General features: G+C 44.3%; 1 protein-coding gene across 2 annotated transcripts in view; it reads left to right on the top strand.

Annotated features, from left to right (window-relative positions):
- Positions 1–15,027, top strand: part of samd12 (sterile alpha motif domain containing 12) — a 131,260-nt gene that overhangs the window by 26,308 nt on the left and 89,925 nt on the right. For both annotated transcript variants that reach the window (XM_068711287.1, XM_068711288.1), the window contains exons 3-4: positions 553–682; positions 11,005–11,145. In XM_068711287.1, coding sequence (XP_068567388.1) covers positions 553–682; positions 11,005–11,145 — 271 coding nt within the window. The remainder of the gene's footprint in view (positions 1–552; positions 683–11,004; positions 11,146–15,027) is intronic.

Here is a 15,027-nt window from a genome sequence, read left to right as displayed (position 1 = left end):
TATGGATGGGGGGGAAATCAACCAAAGTACAGTGAATAACAGGCTGCGCAACTGCCAATGGCTGTGAAAGAGGTCATTTAGCATGCGGTTGAAAGGGCATTTCAACATTCTTCTCTTTTTTTTTTTTTTGCTCGTATGTCACTGCACTTGTACTTTAAAAAGATGAATACTTTATTGATCCTGGAGGTGGGAAAATGTCACACAGCAGCCAGTAAATATAATATGACAAGATCAGTCGGGCGGAAGGTGTCACTCGACTGCTCTCTGACCCGCCGGTGGAAAACGATGACAGGCAACTGTATTTTATTAGACGGTTACTGCAGTCCTGTCAACTCATGCTCTGACCGAAATGTGTGAGTTGTCGTCCAAAAACAGTGCAGAAACAGGATCTCTAAACAAGAACAGTGGAGCCACAGTTCATCAAGCTTGTTAAAACAAAAAAAGGGACTTGTCCAACTGCATCAGTACATGTTGAGGTGGATTCTGATGTGAAAACATGAGTATAAGTGATTATGAAATGTTTCTAATTTTACATTTCCTTGTTTGTCTCAGCCAGGATATGTGAAGCTGTCCAAGCCGGTGGCCCTGTGGACCCAACAGGACGTTTGCAAGTGGCTGAAGAAACACTGTCCCAATCAGCACCAGATCTACAGCGACTCCTTCAAACAGCACGACATCACAGGTACTGATTCACACTTGCACCGACCGGGCACAGTGTCTGTCCTGGAAGATTTTTTCTTTAGAGAAAAAATAAGAGAAGTCAACTCCAGATGTGAGAAACATCCTCCATCCAAACCTGCTCTTCCTCAGGTGTGCCGAGTGATTAATCCCACATGATCAACATGATCATTGTGTGTTATTAGCATAGGTAACGCCCCCTAAACACTATATAAGGTAAGCTGTGTGCCGTGTGCAAACACTCTGGCACCTACCCAAGAATTGGAGAGATCCCACTGAAAACAAAGGCTGTCACTGTACTGACGTTACAGGAAAATAAAAAAGCATCGGCAAGCAGTATGTACAGTAAGGCATTCAGAAGCTACATGGAGTCTTAATTGAAATCAGCGGACCAAAAGTGTTTCTTAAGTACACAAATGTAATCGTCATAATAATTGCTCTAAACCATATAATAATCTAAATAAGATTAATAGATTTCATGTGTTTTTCTTTTATATTCCTTAACATTTAGAAACTCATGTGTCTTTGTGTTGGACAAACAACATTTTTTTATTTTGGTAAAAGTGCTCTCAGCAAAATCCCAAATTTGTTCCCAAATCAAGTTTGCAGTGAAAACGCGAGGCGTCATTCTCTGCCTCGGGAACTATTTGTCACGTCTTCATGTTGAGTTCAGGCCTCATCCATAACATCCCAGGTGCGCTCTCTGCACCCACTGTCTGCCACCCGGCCCACCCGTCTGTCCGCCCGCGCTCCGCTCGCTGTCGGCGTCACCGCTGACGACAGTCGCCGCGTCAATCAATCCCCGCTAACGAGGCTCCTCAAGGTCACCCCGGCGCTAACGACGCTCCGGTCTGCACAGACGACCGTTAATTGCCGTTGCTCTCTGCCCCCCCGGAGCACGACTGATCACATTTACATGTTTATCTGTTGCTTTTCGAGGACCTCCTCGACTCTCATCGCTCCGCAGCCATGATAATGATTCACGGACCCGTTTTAGCTCGGGATGCATTTTTGTTCTCGCTCAACCGCTGTTTTTCAATCCATCGTCAAGCAGGAGCATTTGGGTGAAATGTTCTTTTCTTTTAAGTTCGAGGTGCGGTTGAAGCACCGCCGTGATTTTTTTTTTTCCTACTTATTTGGGTCTCGTGCAAAATGAATTACTCGCTGTAATAATTCAGATGAAATACAAGGCACTACACAACAAGTGCTTCCAGCGGATAGCACTGCAAACACACCTCTTATCTCACCCGCGCAGTGTTTGTTGCATTAAAAAAAAAAAAAATCCTGTCAAGTGCAGTCATTCAGTTGGTAGAGAATTTCTCAAGAGGGCAATATCTAATTAAGGAAAATGAATCTTAACTTTAACATTAAATGCCTCAGTGTTCCTGACAAGCCTAATGCATTCAGTCTGTAAATAAATAATATTTTCTTGTATTAGTCCTTCAGTGATTAAAACATTACAACTTAGCCTCCTAATGGTGTGTTGACTTAATGATATGTGCTTCTTATTAAGGTGTAATGATTTTTACAGGATTATACAACAGAATAAAGGGTTAACCAAATAGGCATGCACATACAGTACAATCACACACACACACACACACACACACACACACACACAGTGTTTTTTTCTACTGGCACAATTAGGAGATAATGACATGCGCAAAAACCTGCAAGTAATTCAGTTTGTCTTCACATCGAGCATTAATTAACAGAACCCAATTAAAACAGGCCAGGCCACACCGATTGGGCTCACGAGGCAATTTGCATCCCAATCAATCTTTGAAATATTATGCAGATCGCTTTTTTTTCTACTGTTCCTACACCCTGTTAGAATAAACAAGGGGCAAACAAATGATGAACGGAATATTGTTGTGGAAAACAATCATGCGTGGAGAAACAAACAGTGAGTGTGAATACGTTTATAAGGGCACGCGGTCGTGCATCTGAGCATATCTACTCGGTGTCATACAATAGCTACAACCCTTTGAAAATGGAGTGTGTGTGTGTCTCTGCATCGATGGGCTGAATTTTTTTGGTTTGCAGAACATCGGATTCTCCAACCCAGAACGTCTCTTTGCTGTATTTCCCGTCCGATCCGTCAACAGAATACTGGAATACTCCACTTTTGCCAGCGGTATTCAGATCTCACTTGTCTTGGCAGACTAGTCGTCCCTCCATAAAGTACCGAAATCAATAAACGCTCTCAATTCCAGATCATAATTCAAGCAGGCATTTGCGTCCGCCCTCCTTCGACATGACAACAGCGGCGAGGGAATCGCATTTCGCCGCTTCTCAGGGCCGGCGCAATATTTCGACGCCGAACGACTTCAGTATGCAACAGCTGGCTCCCTGCTGGGCTCCTGTAACCTCAGCCAAAAAAAAAAAAAAAAGAATCAATGTTTCACATCCTCTCTCAAGCACGCACTGCCAGGAAACCCGCTCCCTCCCCGGCCCTCACCTCCCACCCCCTACAGAGACGGTGGCAGAATTTGACTTCAGCACCAGAGCTGCCATTAAAAAGGCATTAAAGCATATTAAGGCATAATTAGATATTAGTCCCTAATCCGTTGTAATTACAAGGCCGAAGCTCTTTTGGGTGGGAGAGTAGCTTGGCATGAAGAATTAGTTAAATGCACAATTTGCGATACCTTGGATGTAATCAGCGCGAGAGAGGTGATGAAGTAATCAAAAGCAAGAGGACGGAAGAGGGCGAGTCACCATTAAGTTGTATTTTCTGTCAGAGAGGCCCATTGCATCACATTGTGGAAATTCAGAGCCTCTCTTCAGGCATTGAAAGGCAGAATTGGATGCAGCTGCGGAGGCTGGCTTCAGGGGCGGCTTTACAAACCTTTGGGTAATTTGTAAATGAGTTTAAAAAATCCGTCGGCACTCACATTTAAAGCTCTGGTTCTTGGCCATAACGAAGTCTACATTATTAAAAATGGCATTCCTTATTTGTCACTCAGTATATATGATTGTCAAATTAACAACTTTAGATATTCTAGTATTAAATTATATCGATAAATATCCCACAGCCGTGGATAGATTGAAACGACAACTCCCTGGACACAGGTGGTATAAAAGGCCCCCCATCCCCCACCTACATACTGTAAGAGCAAGACCCCCGGACTGAAAGACACACAGAACAAAGTGTGGAATTTCTGCGGCTTTGATTAAAAAAAAAAAAAAACAGACAGCGGTACAGTGTGAATTGGGAATACCACTTCAACCATCCATCGATGAGGCTGTTTTTCCTTGCACATGAACACTCAAGCAGCCTCGTAATACCGCTTGACGTATGGTGTCATAAGGCCTCCCTCTAAATAATTAATAGCCTGTAATGTTAGCGGTTTAATGAAGAGTGGCCGGTATCCAGCAGCCCACACTCGACCGCTTCAGTTCTTCTAAAGGATCGCGTTCAACCCGCTTCTGGTTGGCGGATCCATCATCCCCTCCACTTTGAAAGCGGCCGCAATCGCCCTCGTCCTCCGAAGGGCCTCACGCTGGGTACAAAATGCATATTTGATGTGCCGCACAACAGGATAAAAAGGTGACAAACACTTTTTATTTCAAGAACCGGTGACGAGGACACCCAGCAACACAGGCCTAAACAGCTCTTGAGGGATGAGACAATGAATTCTGCCGGCAATGGTGCCCATTGTTTTGTGTAATTTCCAAAAGGGAAATTTGAACAGCTCGCTGCTGATGAGCTGTTCGGGGGACGATTTGATCCGCAGACGGAATGAATCGCGCTTAATGATGCCATTGGCAAGGTGATTATATAGCAATGTGTAATATAAAATTAATTACGGCTCTGCCAATTGCATGTTTTGAAAGTGTCGCCCTCGCTTTTCCATATGGAGAGTTTGGAAATGAAATGTTCGGAGAGTGTGAATGACAACGCAGCAGAGCAGTTACACAAACAAAGTGTAGTTAGGCTCATTATACAGTACGCACTCTTTAGTTTCACAGAAACGAGATGCGCATAACAGACCAGAAATGCAGTTATGGTGCAGTTACAGTGCAGCTAGTAATGAGATGCCCCACTTTCAATAAAGAAAATAAGAGTGCAGTAGAGAAACCCATCAATCAAAGGAGTTACCAACGACAACTTGATATGATTCGGGGATTCCAGGATAATTGTATTGTTGTTGTGCAACACAGGGTTGCACAAAGAAATGGAGCTGTAGCCCATTTGCTACGGAAGAAAAAACATTGAATTTGCATCAGGAGGAATGGAACCAGCAGCAAAACAACCCTCTGGTCATTCAACATCAGGGAAACACTGTCCATCATCTGATTATGTTTGAGCTCCAAGCAACACTGATGTAGCCCATCAAGGGCAGCTTAACCCAGGATGCTACGGTGGAGCCATATCACCGAGATCCCATTGCTGGATTCGCCTTATTTCGTCCATCTTATTTTCCTGCGACTGGACATTAGCCAGGTCATAGCTGGGTTAGCTTAGCATCCACTCTGCTCTCCTCCTGGGGGGGGGGGTCGACTCCGCTGTCAGCAGCGTTTGGTCTGGCTGATGGGTGTTCGGAAGATGCCGCGGACTGTGATCGTCCGCTGCACTTTATACAATACCTTTGCTTCCTCCTCCAATGTGTGAGTGAATTGGCATGAATGAGTGAATTGGCATGGATTTCACATGCCAAATGCTCTCCAGTGACAAACGGGACAAATTACAACAAAGATTCGCAAAGGTCGTGGGAGCTACCGGCCTCTGAAACTTACATGCTGAAAGTAGAGGATAGAAGATGTTGCATCACCTCTCAGCCACACTTGGTATCTCGCTCAGTGAGGGCCGTGTTTATGTGACTTGTCAGCCGACAGTGAGCTCTCGCATGACAAGGATCGCGGCAGGTTCCTCCAATCACGACTTGAGTCGTCGGAAAGTCCGCGGGCACATTCATTCGTTGTGATTTCCTTCGCACATGACAGGATGTTAGGGTGCTGGAATCACAGCTAGCAGTCCTCCCCTTAATGACCAGGGAGATTCAGGGCGGCCTGTCTAACTCAGGACAGCTAGTTAGCTCCACAGTAAGCCCTACAGTGATTTCAGTTATCTGTACCGACGCCACGGCGTTATGGAGTCACGGCTGTCTGCAGGTTGTTAGCCACGGCTAACCAACAGAGGTGCGGCGTAATGATCTGCAAACTGAAATAGATCAGTAGTGGTGAAATCAGCATGAGGCTGCCGCTGCTGTGACAAGTGGAGGACTGAGGCAGCTTATTATCCGCAGCGTGGGCGTTTGTTTGTGCGTCTCTCCGGCCGGCTGGACCAGTTTCCTTACTTCCACTGAACCCCGCTCTCTCTCTCTCTGCCTCAACTGGCCTCCTCTCTCTCGCAGTCAGGGACAAGCATTAGCATCGGATCACAGGTGCTCAGTTGGCTGCAGTAGCCTTTTTTCTTTTCTTTTTTTTAGCTGTAGGGCTACAAGCCACCGAGACAATCAGTCACCATTTACTTTAAGGGCCGCAAGCTGCTCCGTGATATCACGGCGAATGCCAGCGAGGAATCCACCCTGGCCCTGCAGTACGTTTTGTCGTCGTCGGCTTGTTCAATCCGAAGCTTGACAGAGTGCAGTGCAAGTTCGGAGTGCAGTTCGCCAGATTGCAGCTCTCATAGACACATATCCCACCCTTTCAGAGGACACGTGTATGTGTGCACAGCTGCGCGGGAGATTTGAGAAATAGGTGTGACTGGTGTGGAAGATTTACCCGAGGAGAATACATTCTTGCACCGCATCACCGGCGTCAAGCGCAGCTGCCAAAGCACGTTGAGCCTGAGGAGCGTGATTGTGAAGGTAGAGGGAGAGGAGGGTTAATTTGCACCCTTTGTGCTCCCGTCTCTTACCCGCGGTCGCCCCCACACGCCGCCATAATTAGCGCGGCATTTTAGCTCCATGTGTGAAATGAAGTGCAGCATCAGTGTCTGTTTGTGTAGGTGCGACCAGTTGGCAAATATCCCCCAGCTTGCGCATGCTTTTATATCCGATGTGTCGTGTGTATATGTCGTGTGTGTGTTTGTACAGATGCACTTTAAGCTCCCATTCATCAAAGCTGTGGTTGACTGTGCCATGCTATAGCTGTGGATTAATCTGCTTCAGCCCAACACTGCTGCTCACCCACCACTCATTAATCTAACTCCCAGGGACAATGTGTTTGTGTGTGTGTGTGTGTGTGTGTGTGTGTGTGTGTGTGTGTGTGTGTGTGTAGTGTGCTCACATCAGTGTGCTTCTATAAAAAGTAGTTTGGCTTGGCTGCGAAAATACATTTGGAACAATATGACCGATCATGCGTGTTTTAGTGTAGTAGTTACAATATAGCTCTTGTCTAATAAAATACAGATTCTTGGATGTGAATCAGAGAAGCAGGTGGAGGAGAGGCCGTTTTCTCTCTTTTTTTTTTTAGAGTTCAGTGAAAGCAGCGGCGGGAGCTCATCTTCCTGGGCGTTTGGATCCACTAGCCCCCTTTATAGTAATAGGAAATGGAATTATTCAGCTCATTCCAGCAGGAGCAGTGTGCAGTCAAGATGCTACCTGAATGGGTAAGTGACAGTCATGAAGAGGGGAACTGGGAAGGCTTGAGAAAAGGAAGGAGTGGGGCTACAGCATTTTGGTATGTGCAGAAAACAGATAGACGGGAATTTATGTTAGCTTAGTTTTCCACCCCAAAGTGTTAAATCCACAATTCAAGAGTGATATGGGCTGATGCCACCAGGTTTTTCCTAATACACCTTGACGCTACTGCTTCTGTTGCAGAAAAACAACATGCCAAGTTACATGCCACCATACTACCATAAAGCCCCCGAAATAAGGAATAACAAGGGCAGGATTTTCAGGAGTGTACCCAAAATTGCAGTATCCCCAGTAAAGCCACCAGATGGGAACACCACAGTGATAAAGAGGCAGAACACGAATGTCATTTCAGCAGCAATTAAATACCATAATGTATCAAGAGTTACTGGTGCTAAATGAATGAGTGGAATACAGTAGATTAAAGCAAATTGGAGTACATCAATCAATAACAAAACTAAAGCATTCACAGCTGTTAAAGGGCTAAATCACATGTTTAAAAAGCTAAAAGCCGGTGGAATAAGAGTCGTAAAATATATCTGTTTGTGCCACATCTGGTAAACCTCTGTCTTTTTGGAGGCAAATTAAACCTGGAAATTAAAGAGGGCAAAGATCATTTACATTGACACCAGTGACTTTGTGATAAGATTACCCAATAAGGAAGTTAAAACACTTTTTTTTAGAATTATGTGATATTGTTGATGAAAACATTTAATTTTGCCTCAAACGGGCATAGCGTTGTAAAAAGTGTGAGGATCTGTCAGATGTTAGAGAGGAGAGCCCTGTCATGGTGCTGTAACCTCGTAGAATTAACCATGCAGCAAGATGACATAGATCATATTTTGTCTCTACCACCACATGGCCCAGTCGTGTTTTTGTTTTTTTTTGTCATTTCTGATACCTTTTACAGCTGATTCGCCATTTTTCTATCACTTCCAACTTTTCGCCAAGTATCTCTCCCTCTCTTGCCTCATTTATTTCCTCTTGACCAATTTCCTCGTCTCCCCTCCTGCTCCTCCTCCTGCTCCTCCTCCTCCTCCTCTCCTCGTGGCCATGCAACACTGCTCAGTGTATTAATTGCGGTTTGAAAAATTCCTGGCTGAGGCTTGATGGGATTGTCGAAGCCAGTGGCTCAGAACTGCAGAGCGAGAGAGTAAAAGCGTGGACTCCTCACAGAAGCTGTTCCACCCTGCTGATACTGCCTCGCCGACTGGAAGGAGCGGCGCGTTGGCACCCACCGCCCGGAACTGGCAGTTTGTTCGTAGTCATGGTCGAGCTTATTATATTCCGGTCACCTGCAATGCACTTCTTGTTATAAGATGTGAGGGCACATCAGGCCTGATGTATTAAGACCGCTACAGAAAAACGGAAAATAATCCGTTATCTGTGGCTGTCGCAGGTCTGTAATAAACCCAAAGAATCATTTCATTTGGCCGGTGCGTCACCGGAGTCTTCCAATGCTAGCTGCTAGCTTAACAGCTGAGTACCAACTATAGCCACTTTAGTTTCTTACGTTCACAATGATAATTTTGGGGGAGTGGCTTTGGCGGGAGGTCTGAAAGGACGGGCTGTCAGTGTTGACAACTGAATTACTTTTTTGAAAGATGTGGCGACCTTTGGAGCTAGTGCTGCTAGCTAGCTTCATTGGAAAAGAATTGGCCACACTGGGCCGGGTTTTTTCATTGCATAATTTTTAGAATCTAACATACTCTCGCAGGTTTTTTGCAATGTTACTGACCCAAGCTTAGTACTAGTATTTAGTATTTAGGCTAAGCTAAACTAGCCGACTGCTGGACGTAGCTTTATATTTAATGGATAGACACAAGAGTGGTATCAATCATCTAAATATACTCTGGGTAAGAAAATAAAGTGTATTTCCCAAACCCTCACTTTTTGAATAAAGTGGATTTTTAAGAGGTCCAACATGGAGTCACACCTTTTGTGAAGTCTATTTGACCACAAACATGAGTAATGTCACTGAAAGTGTAACAAACGGTACCTTTCTTTGTGAATGACAAAAGGCACATATAAAATAAATGCTTAGCCCATATAAGATGTAAAACAGGAAATGTTTACTTATTTGGTGTAGTGTGGTTATCGCAGTATTCTGTCAACTTCATTGAATGTGCAGCAGAATGGAAAGCTGTTGATTTGCATCCCGAGCTTCTTCCTCTTTTTTTCTATAACTCTGTGAATCTCCTGGTCTGAGAGCCGTGTTTCATCTCTTGTATCTGCTGTTATTTAAGAAAGACATTACTGAAGCAGAGAAAAAAGTGAACCTCTGTTGCCATGCCGATCTATCTTTGGTTACACAACGAGGTGCCCAGTGTCGGTTGGCCAATATTTATAGACTCATAACAGCATGCGCACTCTGCTTTTTCTTCTGTCAATTTGCACGTCTCCCTTTTCTGCCCGACTTTCCGCCCTTCCGCCCCGCCTTCAATTCATCTGTCCTGTTTCCACCTCACTAATCTTTTTCTTCCCATCTCCCCGTTTAATATCCTCCTCTCACCTCGGAGCTTTTATGACTCCACTTTGCTCTCCAGTGTTGGCACATAATGTAATGGGCACTTTCAGCGCCATTTTGCGTCGGAGCGTCTTAACAGTTTCTGATATTTTACCCCCATCTGGCCGTAGCGGCGAGCGAAGAGCTGCTTTTGTTGAGGCGGGAGAAAATTGGCCTAACACTGTCAACGTTGTACCGCTAACACTTAAGGGTACTTAGCTTTCCCAACTACTCCCTTCTGTGCTGTGGTAGCAAAGTAGTAGTGTGAGTCGACATGCGTCTACGACCTACAATAGATCGCCCAAACAAGTGACGAGACGTGCAATTATATAGTCTGCCTACACATTCTGTTGTAGGTCTGTTGTGTAAAAAAAAGAGGCGCTGAATAAGAGTGAGAACGCCTATTTTAAAATGCATTTCTTGCATCAGGGATGTTAGCTTTAATGATCTGAAAAAAAGATGTATAAATGGTAGGTGATGTTAAGAGGAGAGAGAGAACGAGGGAGAAGAATGCAACAGACTAACTTCCGTCAACCTATCGGCACTGATCTTTCCCCCTCGGCCGTCAACCAATCAGAGCCAGTTTCATGCCCAGGGAGTCATCAGGGCACCGGAGCAAAGGGGCCTGTCGGGGTCCAAGCTAACACGTAGTAATTACCCTGAATTTTCACCCTGTCTGCTTAGCATCCCACATGTTACAAAGGCAGTCGTAACAAGCGTTGATAATTACATCATACTCGACTCGCGTTTTTACCAGCAGCCCAAATCCCCCTCATCGACACTGATTGGATGATTAAATTATGGATTGTATACAAGGATTTGCAATTAAAGAAGAAGCTGTGAGGGATTATTTTGCTTAAGGGATGTACAGTGCTGATATTTATGTAAAACTGCATTTCAGAAGAATGTGCTTCACATTGAGTTGTGCTGGGCTTAAGACTAATTGACTTTCGCATAATAGGCAAATGTTCTTAAAAATTAGTTTTTCTGTCACATCTTGCAACCTTGAAAACCCCTCTTATCAACATTCAATGCACAATTCGTGCGGCTGTAATTTTCCCACCACATTTGTTTGTGTGTGTGTGTTCCTCGCTCTGTTCCTCCACTGACATAAATGCTTTATCTGTGGCCTTTTAGAGTGTCTCCATCTGTGCATATTGAATTCCCACTGGCTTCCCGCTCCTTCTCTCTGTTAACCCTCAGCCTGGTTGGTTTTTTCATCTCTCTGCTCAGGGCGGGCTTTGATGAGATTGACAGACAGAAAGCTGGAGAGAATGGGCATCATGCAGGAAGCCCAGAGGCAGCACATCCTGCAGCAGGTCCTGCAGCTTCGCGTCCGGGAGGAAGTCAGGACTCTTCAACTTCTCACACAAGGTAGACTTTTTAAGCAACCGTTTTCACCCTCAGTCCACCATGAAATACATGACAACACACTACACATTTCACCACGATATTATTTGTCTCTTTCAGCATAATAATTTGCTCATGCAAGCTTCAAAACAAAAGCTACTGTATCTCTATCTCTCCCGGGTAAAGATTATTCACAAGGACACCGACTTCTCACATTCTGATAAATATTCAAATCATTTACTGTGCAGCATTTATGTGCATGCCATCTGTAGTCATGGCAATCACTGCATGTTTTAAAGCACACAGGAAGTGATGAATCAGAAATGGTTATGCAACTGCAAGAGTCAAGCACAGATTTTCTCCTTTTTGGTATCTTTCGGCGTACTGTGATCATCGTATATGCTGACTTCTTAGTGTTGAAGTCCGCAGTTATGTCTTGCTGTCATTTAGATTCTAAATACCTGGTGAAGCTTTAAGGCCTGGACACACCAGGGTTTAAAACACTGAAATTTCGAAGTGAAATCAATTCATTCCAGGGGAATCGGAGGATCGGTTTTGGAAAATGACCCATAGTGTGCATCTTTGATACACTCTGACACGCATATTTTCACCGTTAACCAATAGGAAGCCATCTTGCCAGTGCTGAACTCTCTTAGCCAGAGGGCCAAAAATAGAAGGAGCTATTGTAGCTTTTTAACCTCCTCTGTCTGAGTAAAAACTGTCTCACAAAAGAGCAATGCGTTATCAGGTATTATGAGAGTCCCATTAGCAACCAAGCTAAGCTAACAAGCTGGCGAGTTTGCTAAATGACCGTTAGCAAGCTTGTTAACTCTGAGAGCTTCATTTTTCCTTCTTTGATCATGTTTTATTGAAATAGACAGTGTGTTGTGGCAATGACCAACATGCCAGAGGGAAGTAAACAGAACAGTCAAGGAAAAATAGAAAGAAGCTGCTACTTAACATTTTTACATTCATTGTTTTTCATCAAAACGTATTCTAGTCTATTCTTTCAGAGCTGATTTTTGAAAAAAGAAATTCAACCCTACATTGTTTACATCCACCTGTCATGCTTGCCTTTGTTGGCTCATTGCAACAGTTCTTGGCAGAACAGTGTGAAAACAACACTGCGTATCATGTCACATGCATGTTAATGTGTGTATGTGCATCCATAGCACAACTAGTTGTATAAAACGTCACAGTGAACCTCGATGATCTACGACTTTACAGTTTGGGAAGTGATATCTCTCCCTGTAAAAACAATAAGCTTATCATTAGAACGTGTTATAGATTGACTGTTCAAAGCACTTCTCTTACAGTAACGAGGTTTGTCCAATAACAGACAGGATTTTCCCAGAAGGTCTTCATAATTCACCCAGCTTCCTCAAGCCACAGATCAAAGTTGTGACAGTAATCAATACAAATCGTTACTGTTACACATCACTTCAATAAAGAAACACAGAGGACATTAGCTAATGACGATTTGTATTGGTATATAATAGCTATTGGTACCTCAAGATTATTTTAATTAAAGCGAGTAATCTATGGACAAAATTATCATTTTGTGGGTACGGTATTCCTTTAGGTGCTGTACTTGAGTAAATATAGTTACTTTAGGTTACTTTCCACTACTGTCAATAAGTATGAATCTATTTTTCTTTATATTCACACAAGATACAACATACTCATCAAACTAATTTACATTTTTACCTCTATTGAATTTGACCCTTTTACCAAAGATGCATGGTATGGACTCAGCTTTCCTTAATGAACTTTGCCGTATATAACCACCCAAATTTGCATTTCATTATAAGAACACATCTGTTGCCTGTTACACAAGGGACCACCATCAGCCTTCCTGCATTGTGTTTTCCCATATGCACACCATGGCACCCTGCAGTTTCTCACCATAACCTCATTTCTTTGCTGTCTACGCAACACACTTCTCACAACGCATCATCCGTACCATGTTTCATGACAACAGCTAGGCGCTGTCGCTTTCCATCCCCAGCTTCCTTCGTCTCTACCTCAGCAGTTCTAGCAGCTGCCCACCTCCATCACCGCTATCGGCAACCGTCCACACCGCCGCCACTACCACTACCTCCGTCAGCACTCGTCTGCCCACAGACTCTCAAGCAGGGCTTTGCCGCAGGGGCTGAGAAACGAATTCTAGCGATCTTTGTCACTCTGCGATATTCTTGGAAAACATTTGGAGTGTAATAAAACGGCTTCTATCCCCCGCTGCTGTTTGGGTCCCCTGGCAAGAGGAAAATAGAAAGAGAAAGAGAGAGGGCAAGGGGAGAGTTGAGGTGAGTGATGACACTTTGCTAAAGGCCACTCTCAGCCTTCCCCTCCCTTTTCCTTCTCGTGCTTTCTGTTTAATCTTCGCCACTCTTCTTCTCCACTCCTCTCCTCCGTATTGATGATGTGGGAAGCGACGGCCCACCTTGCCTCAGCAGCGATAGGCCGCTGGCCTCAGCAGGAAGCAGCCTGTTAATAGAGCCTACCCGGGCCTCAGGGAGAGAGGACAGAGGGACAGAGAGGACTGAAATATTGGTGGAAGTAGGGAATGTGGAAACGTGGAGGAGGAGGAAGGATGTAGAGAATGTCTTTTATTTGAGAAAATTGGATGTACATGCTGTTTTGCATGACATGAATTATGTATAAACTCTTAAGAATCATGACAGGGAGTAATAACAAATTGTCATAAGTGAGGATAGGGCCTTGCAAGGAATCATATGGATAAATTCCCAAAAATATAAACAGTTTAATTTTAAGAATTTAATATTGGTGCTTGTCTTTGTCTTCATCAGAACCATTGTTTGTGTGATGGCGAGAAATGTGGAACAGTGAGAAAGGGAGGAGAAGGAAGCAGAAGTATTTTAAGTCTCCAAAGCTGTCGCTCCTGGAGATGCTTTTGGCAGGGAGCGAGAAATTGGAAGGAGAAATGATGGTGGAGGACGTCCAGGCTCAGGGCGCTCTTCCACGAGCTGTTGCAAGAGGGAAATGCGGCTGTAACCAGCAGTAAAGCCGAGCCAGAGAGAGAGAGAGAGAGAGAGAGATGAAGTGAGAAGGTGGCGGGGAGTGGTGATGAGATGATGAAGAGAATGAAAGGAGGATGAGTGGTGAGAAGAGTGGGGAGAGGGGGAGACAATAGGTGTCACAAAGGTAGCACGAGAAAGAGAAGGAGAGAGAGGGGCGGTGAGGAGATGGAGTAAAAATGAAAAGTGAGGAGTGTGAGAAAGAGAGGAGGTGAGAAGAGGAAACCCTGCTGCCGCTGAGATCTGACGCATGACAAAATGCCTTACTGTATCTATGAAATACGTATGTAAAGAAATGTGTAAACTAGGGCTGGGCAGTATACCGGTTTTAATTTCCTGTATGATATGAATTTTTCATATATCGTCATACCGGTATAGCCGAAACAACTGCTGTCACTCTTCAACAGGAGGCAAAATATATTGTTCGCCGCAAAGTGTGCTACGGTTGGAGCTACTTACTTAGTGAGAAGGACCCCTAAATTATGGTTATAACTTTATAACAATTAACACAATTAATAACCCTCAACTAATGCTCTTTAACAGGGCAACACCACAACACAACAGTATGTGACACATAAACAATTTGTAACACTAATAATTGTACATTTTTAAAATTTCACCCCCGAACAGCATGCTGGGTACAGCTCGGTAGCTAGCCGCTAGCACAACTGTCTGCTAACAGCTGGGAGAGGCTCCGTCGCGTTACTTAAAGAACAGAAAAGAGCGATGCAGGAGGAACAAAGAGAGACCGGAGATGCACCAATAGAGTCTGTGCCCAAGAGAGGAGCTGTGTCTGCTGTTTGGAAGTGTTTTGGTTTTAAAAAATCCAACGTTTTGCGAGTTTGGAGCCACTGTTGATGCCGCTGGT

This window comes from Cebidichthys violaceus, unplaced genomic scaffold (genome assembly GCF_023349555.1).
Source record: "Cebidichthys violaceus isolate CVI_PGR_0920_01 unplaced genomic scaffold, fCebVio1.0.p SCAF_16, whole genome shotgun sequence".
Lineage (NCBI taxonomy): Eukaryota > Metazoa > Chordata > Actinopteri > Perciformes > Stichaeidae > Cebidichthys > Cebidichthys violaceus.
This window is presented reverse-complemented; position numbering and strand designations above follow the sequence as displayed.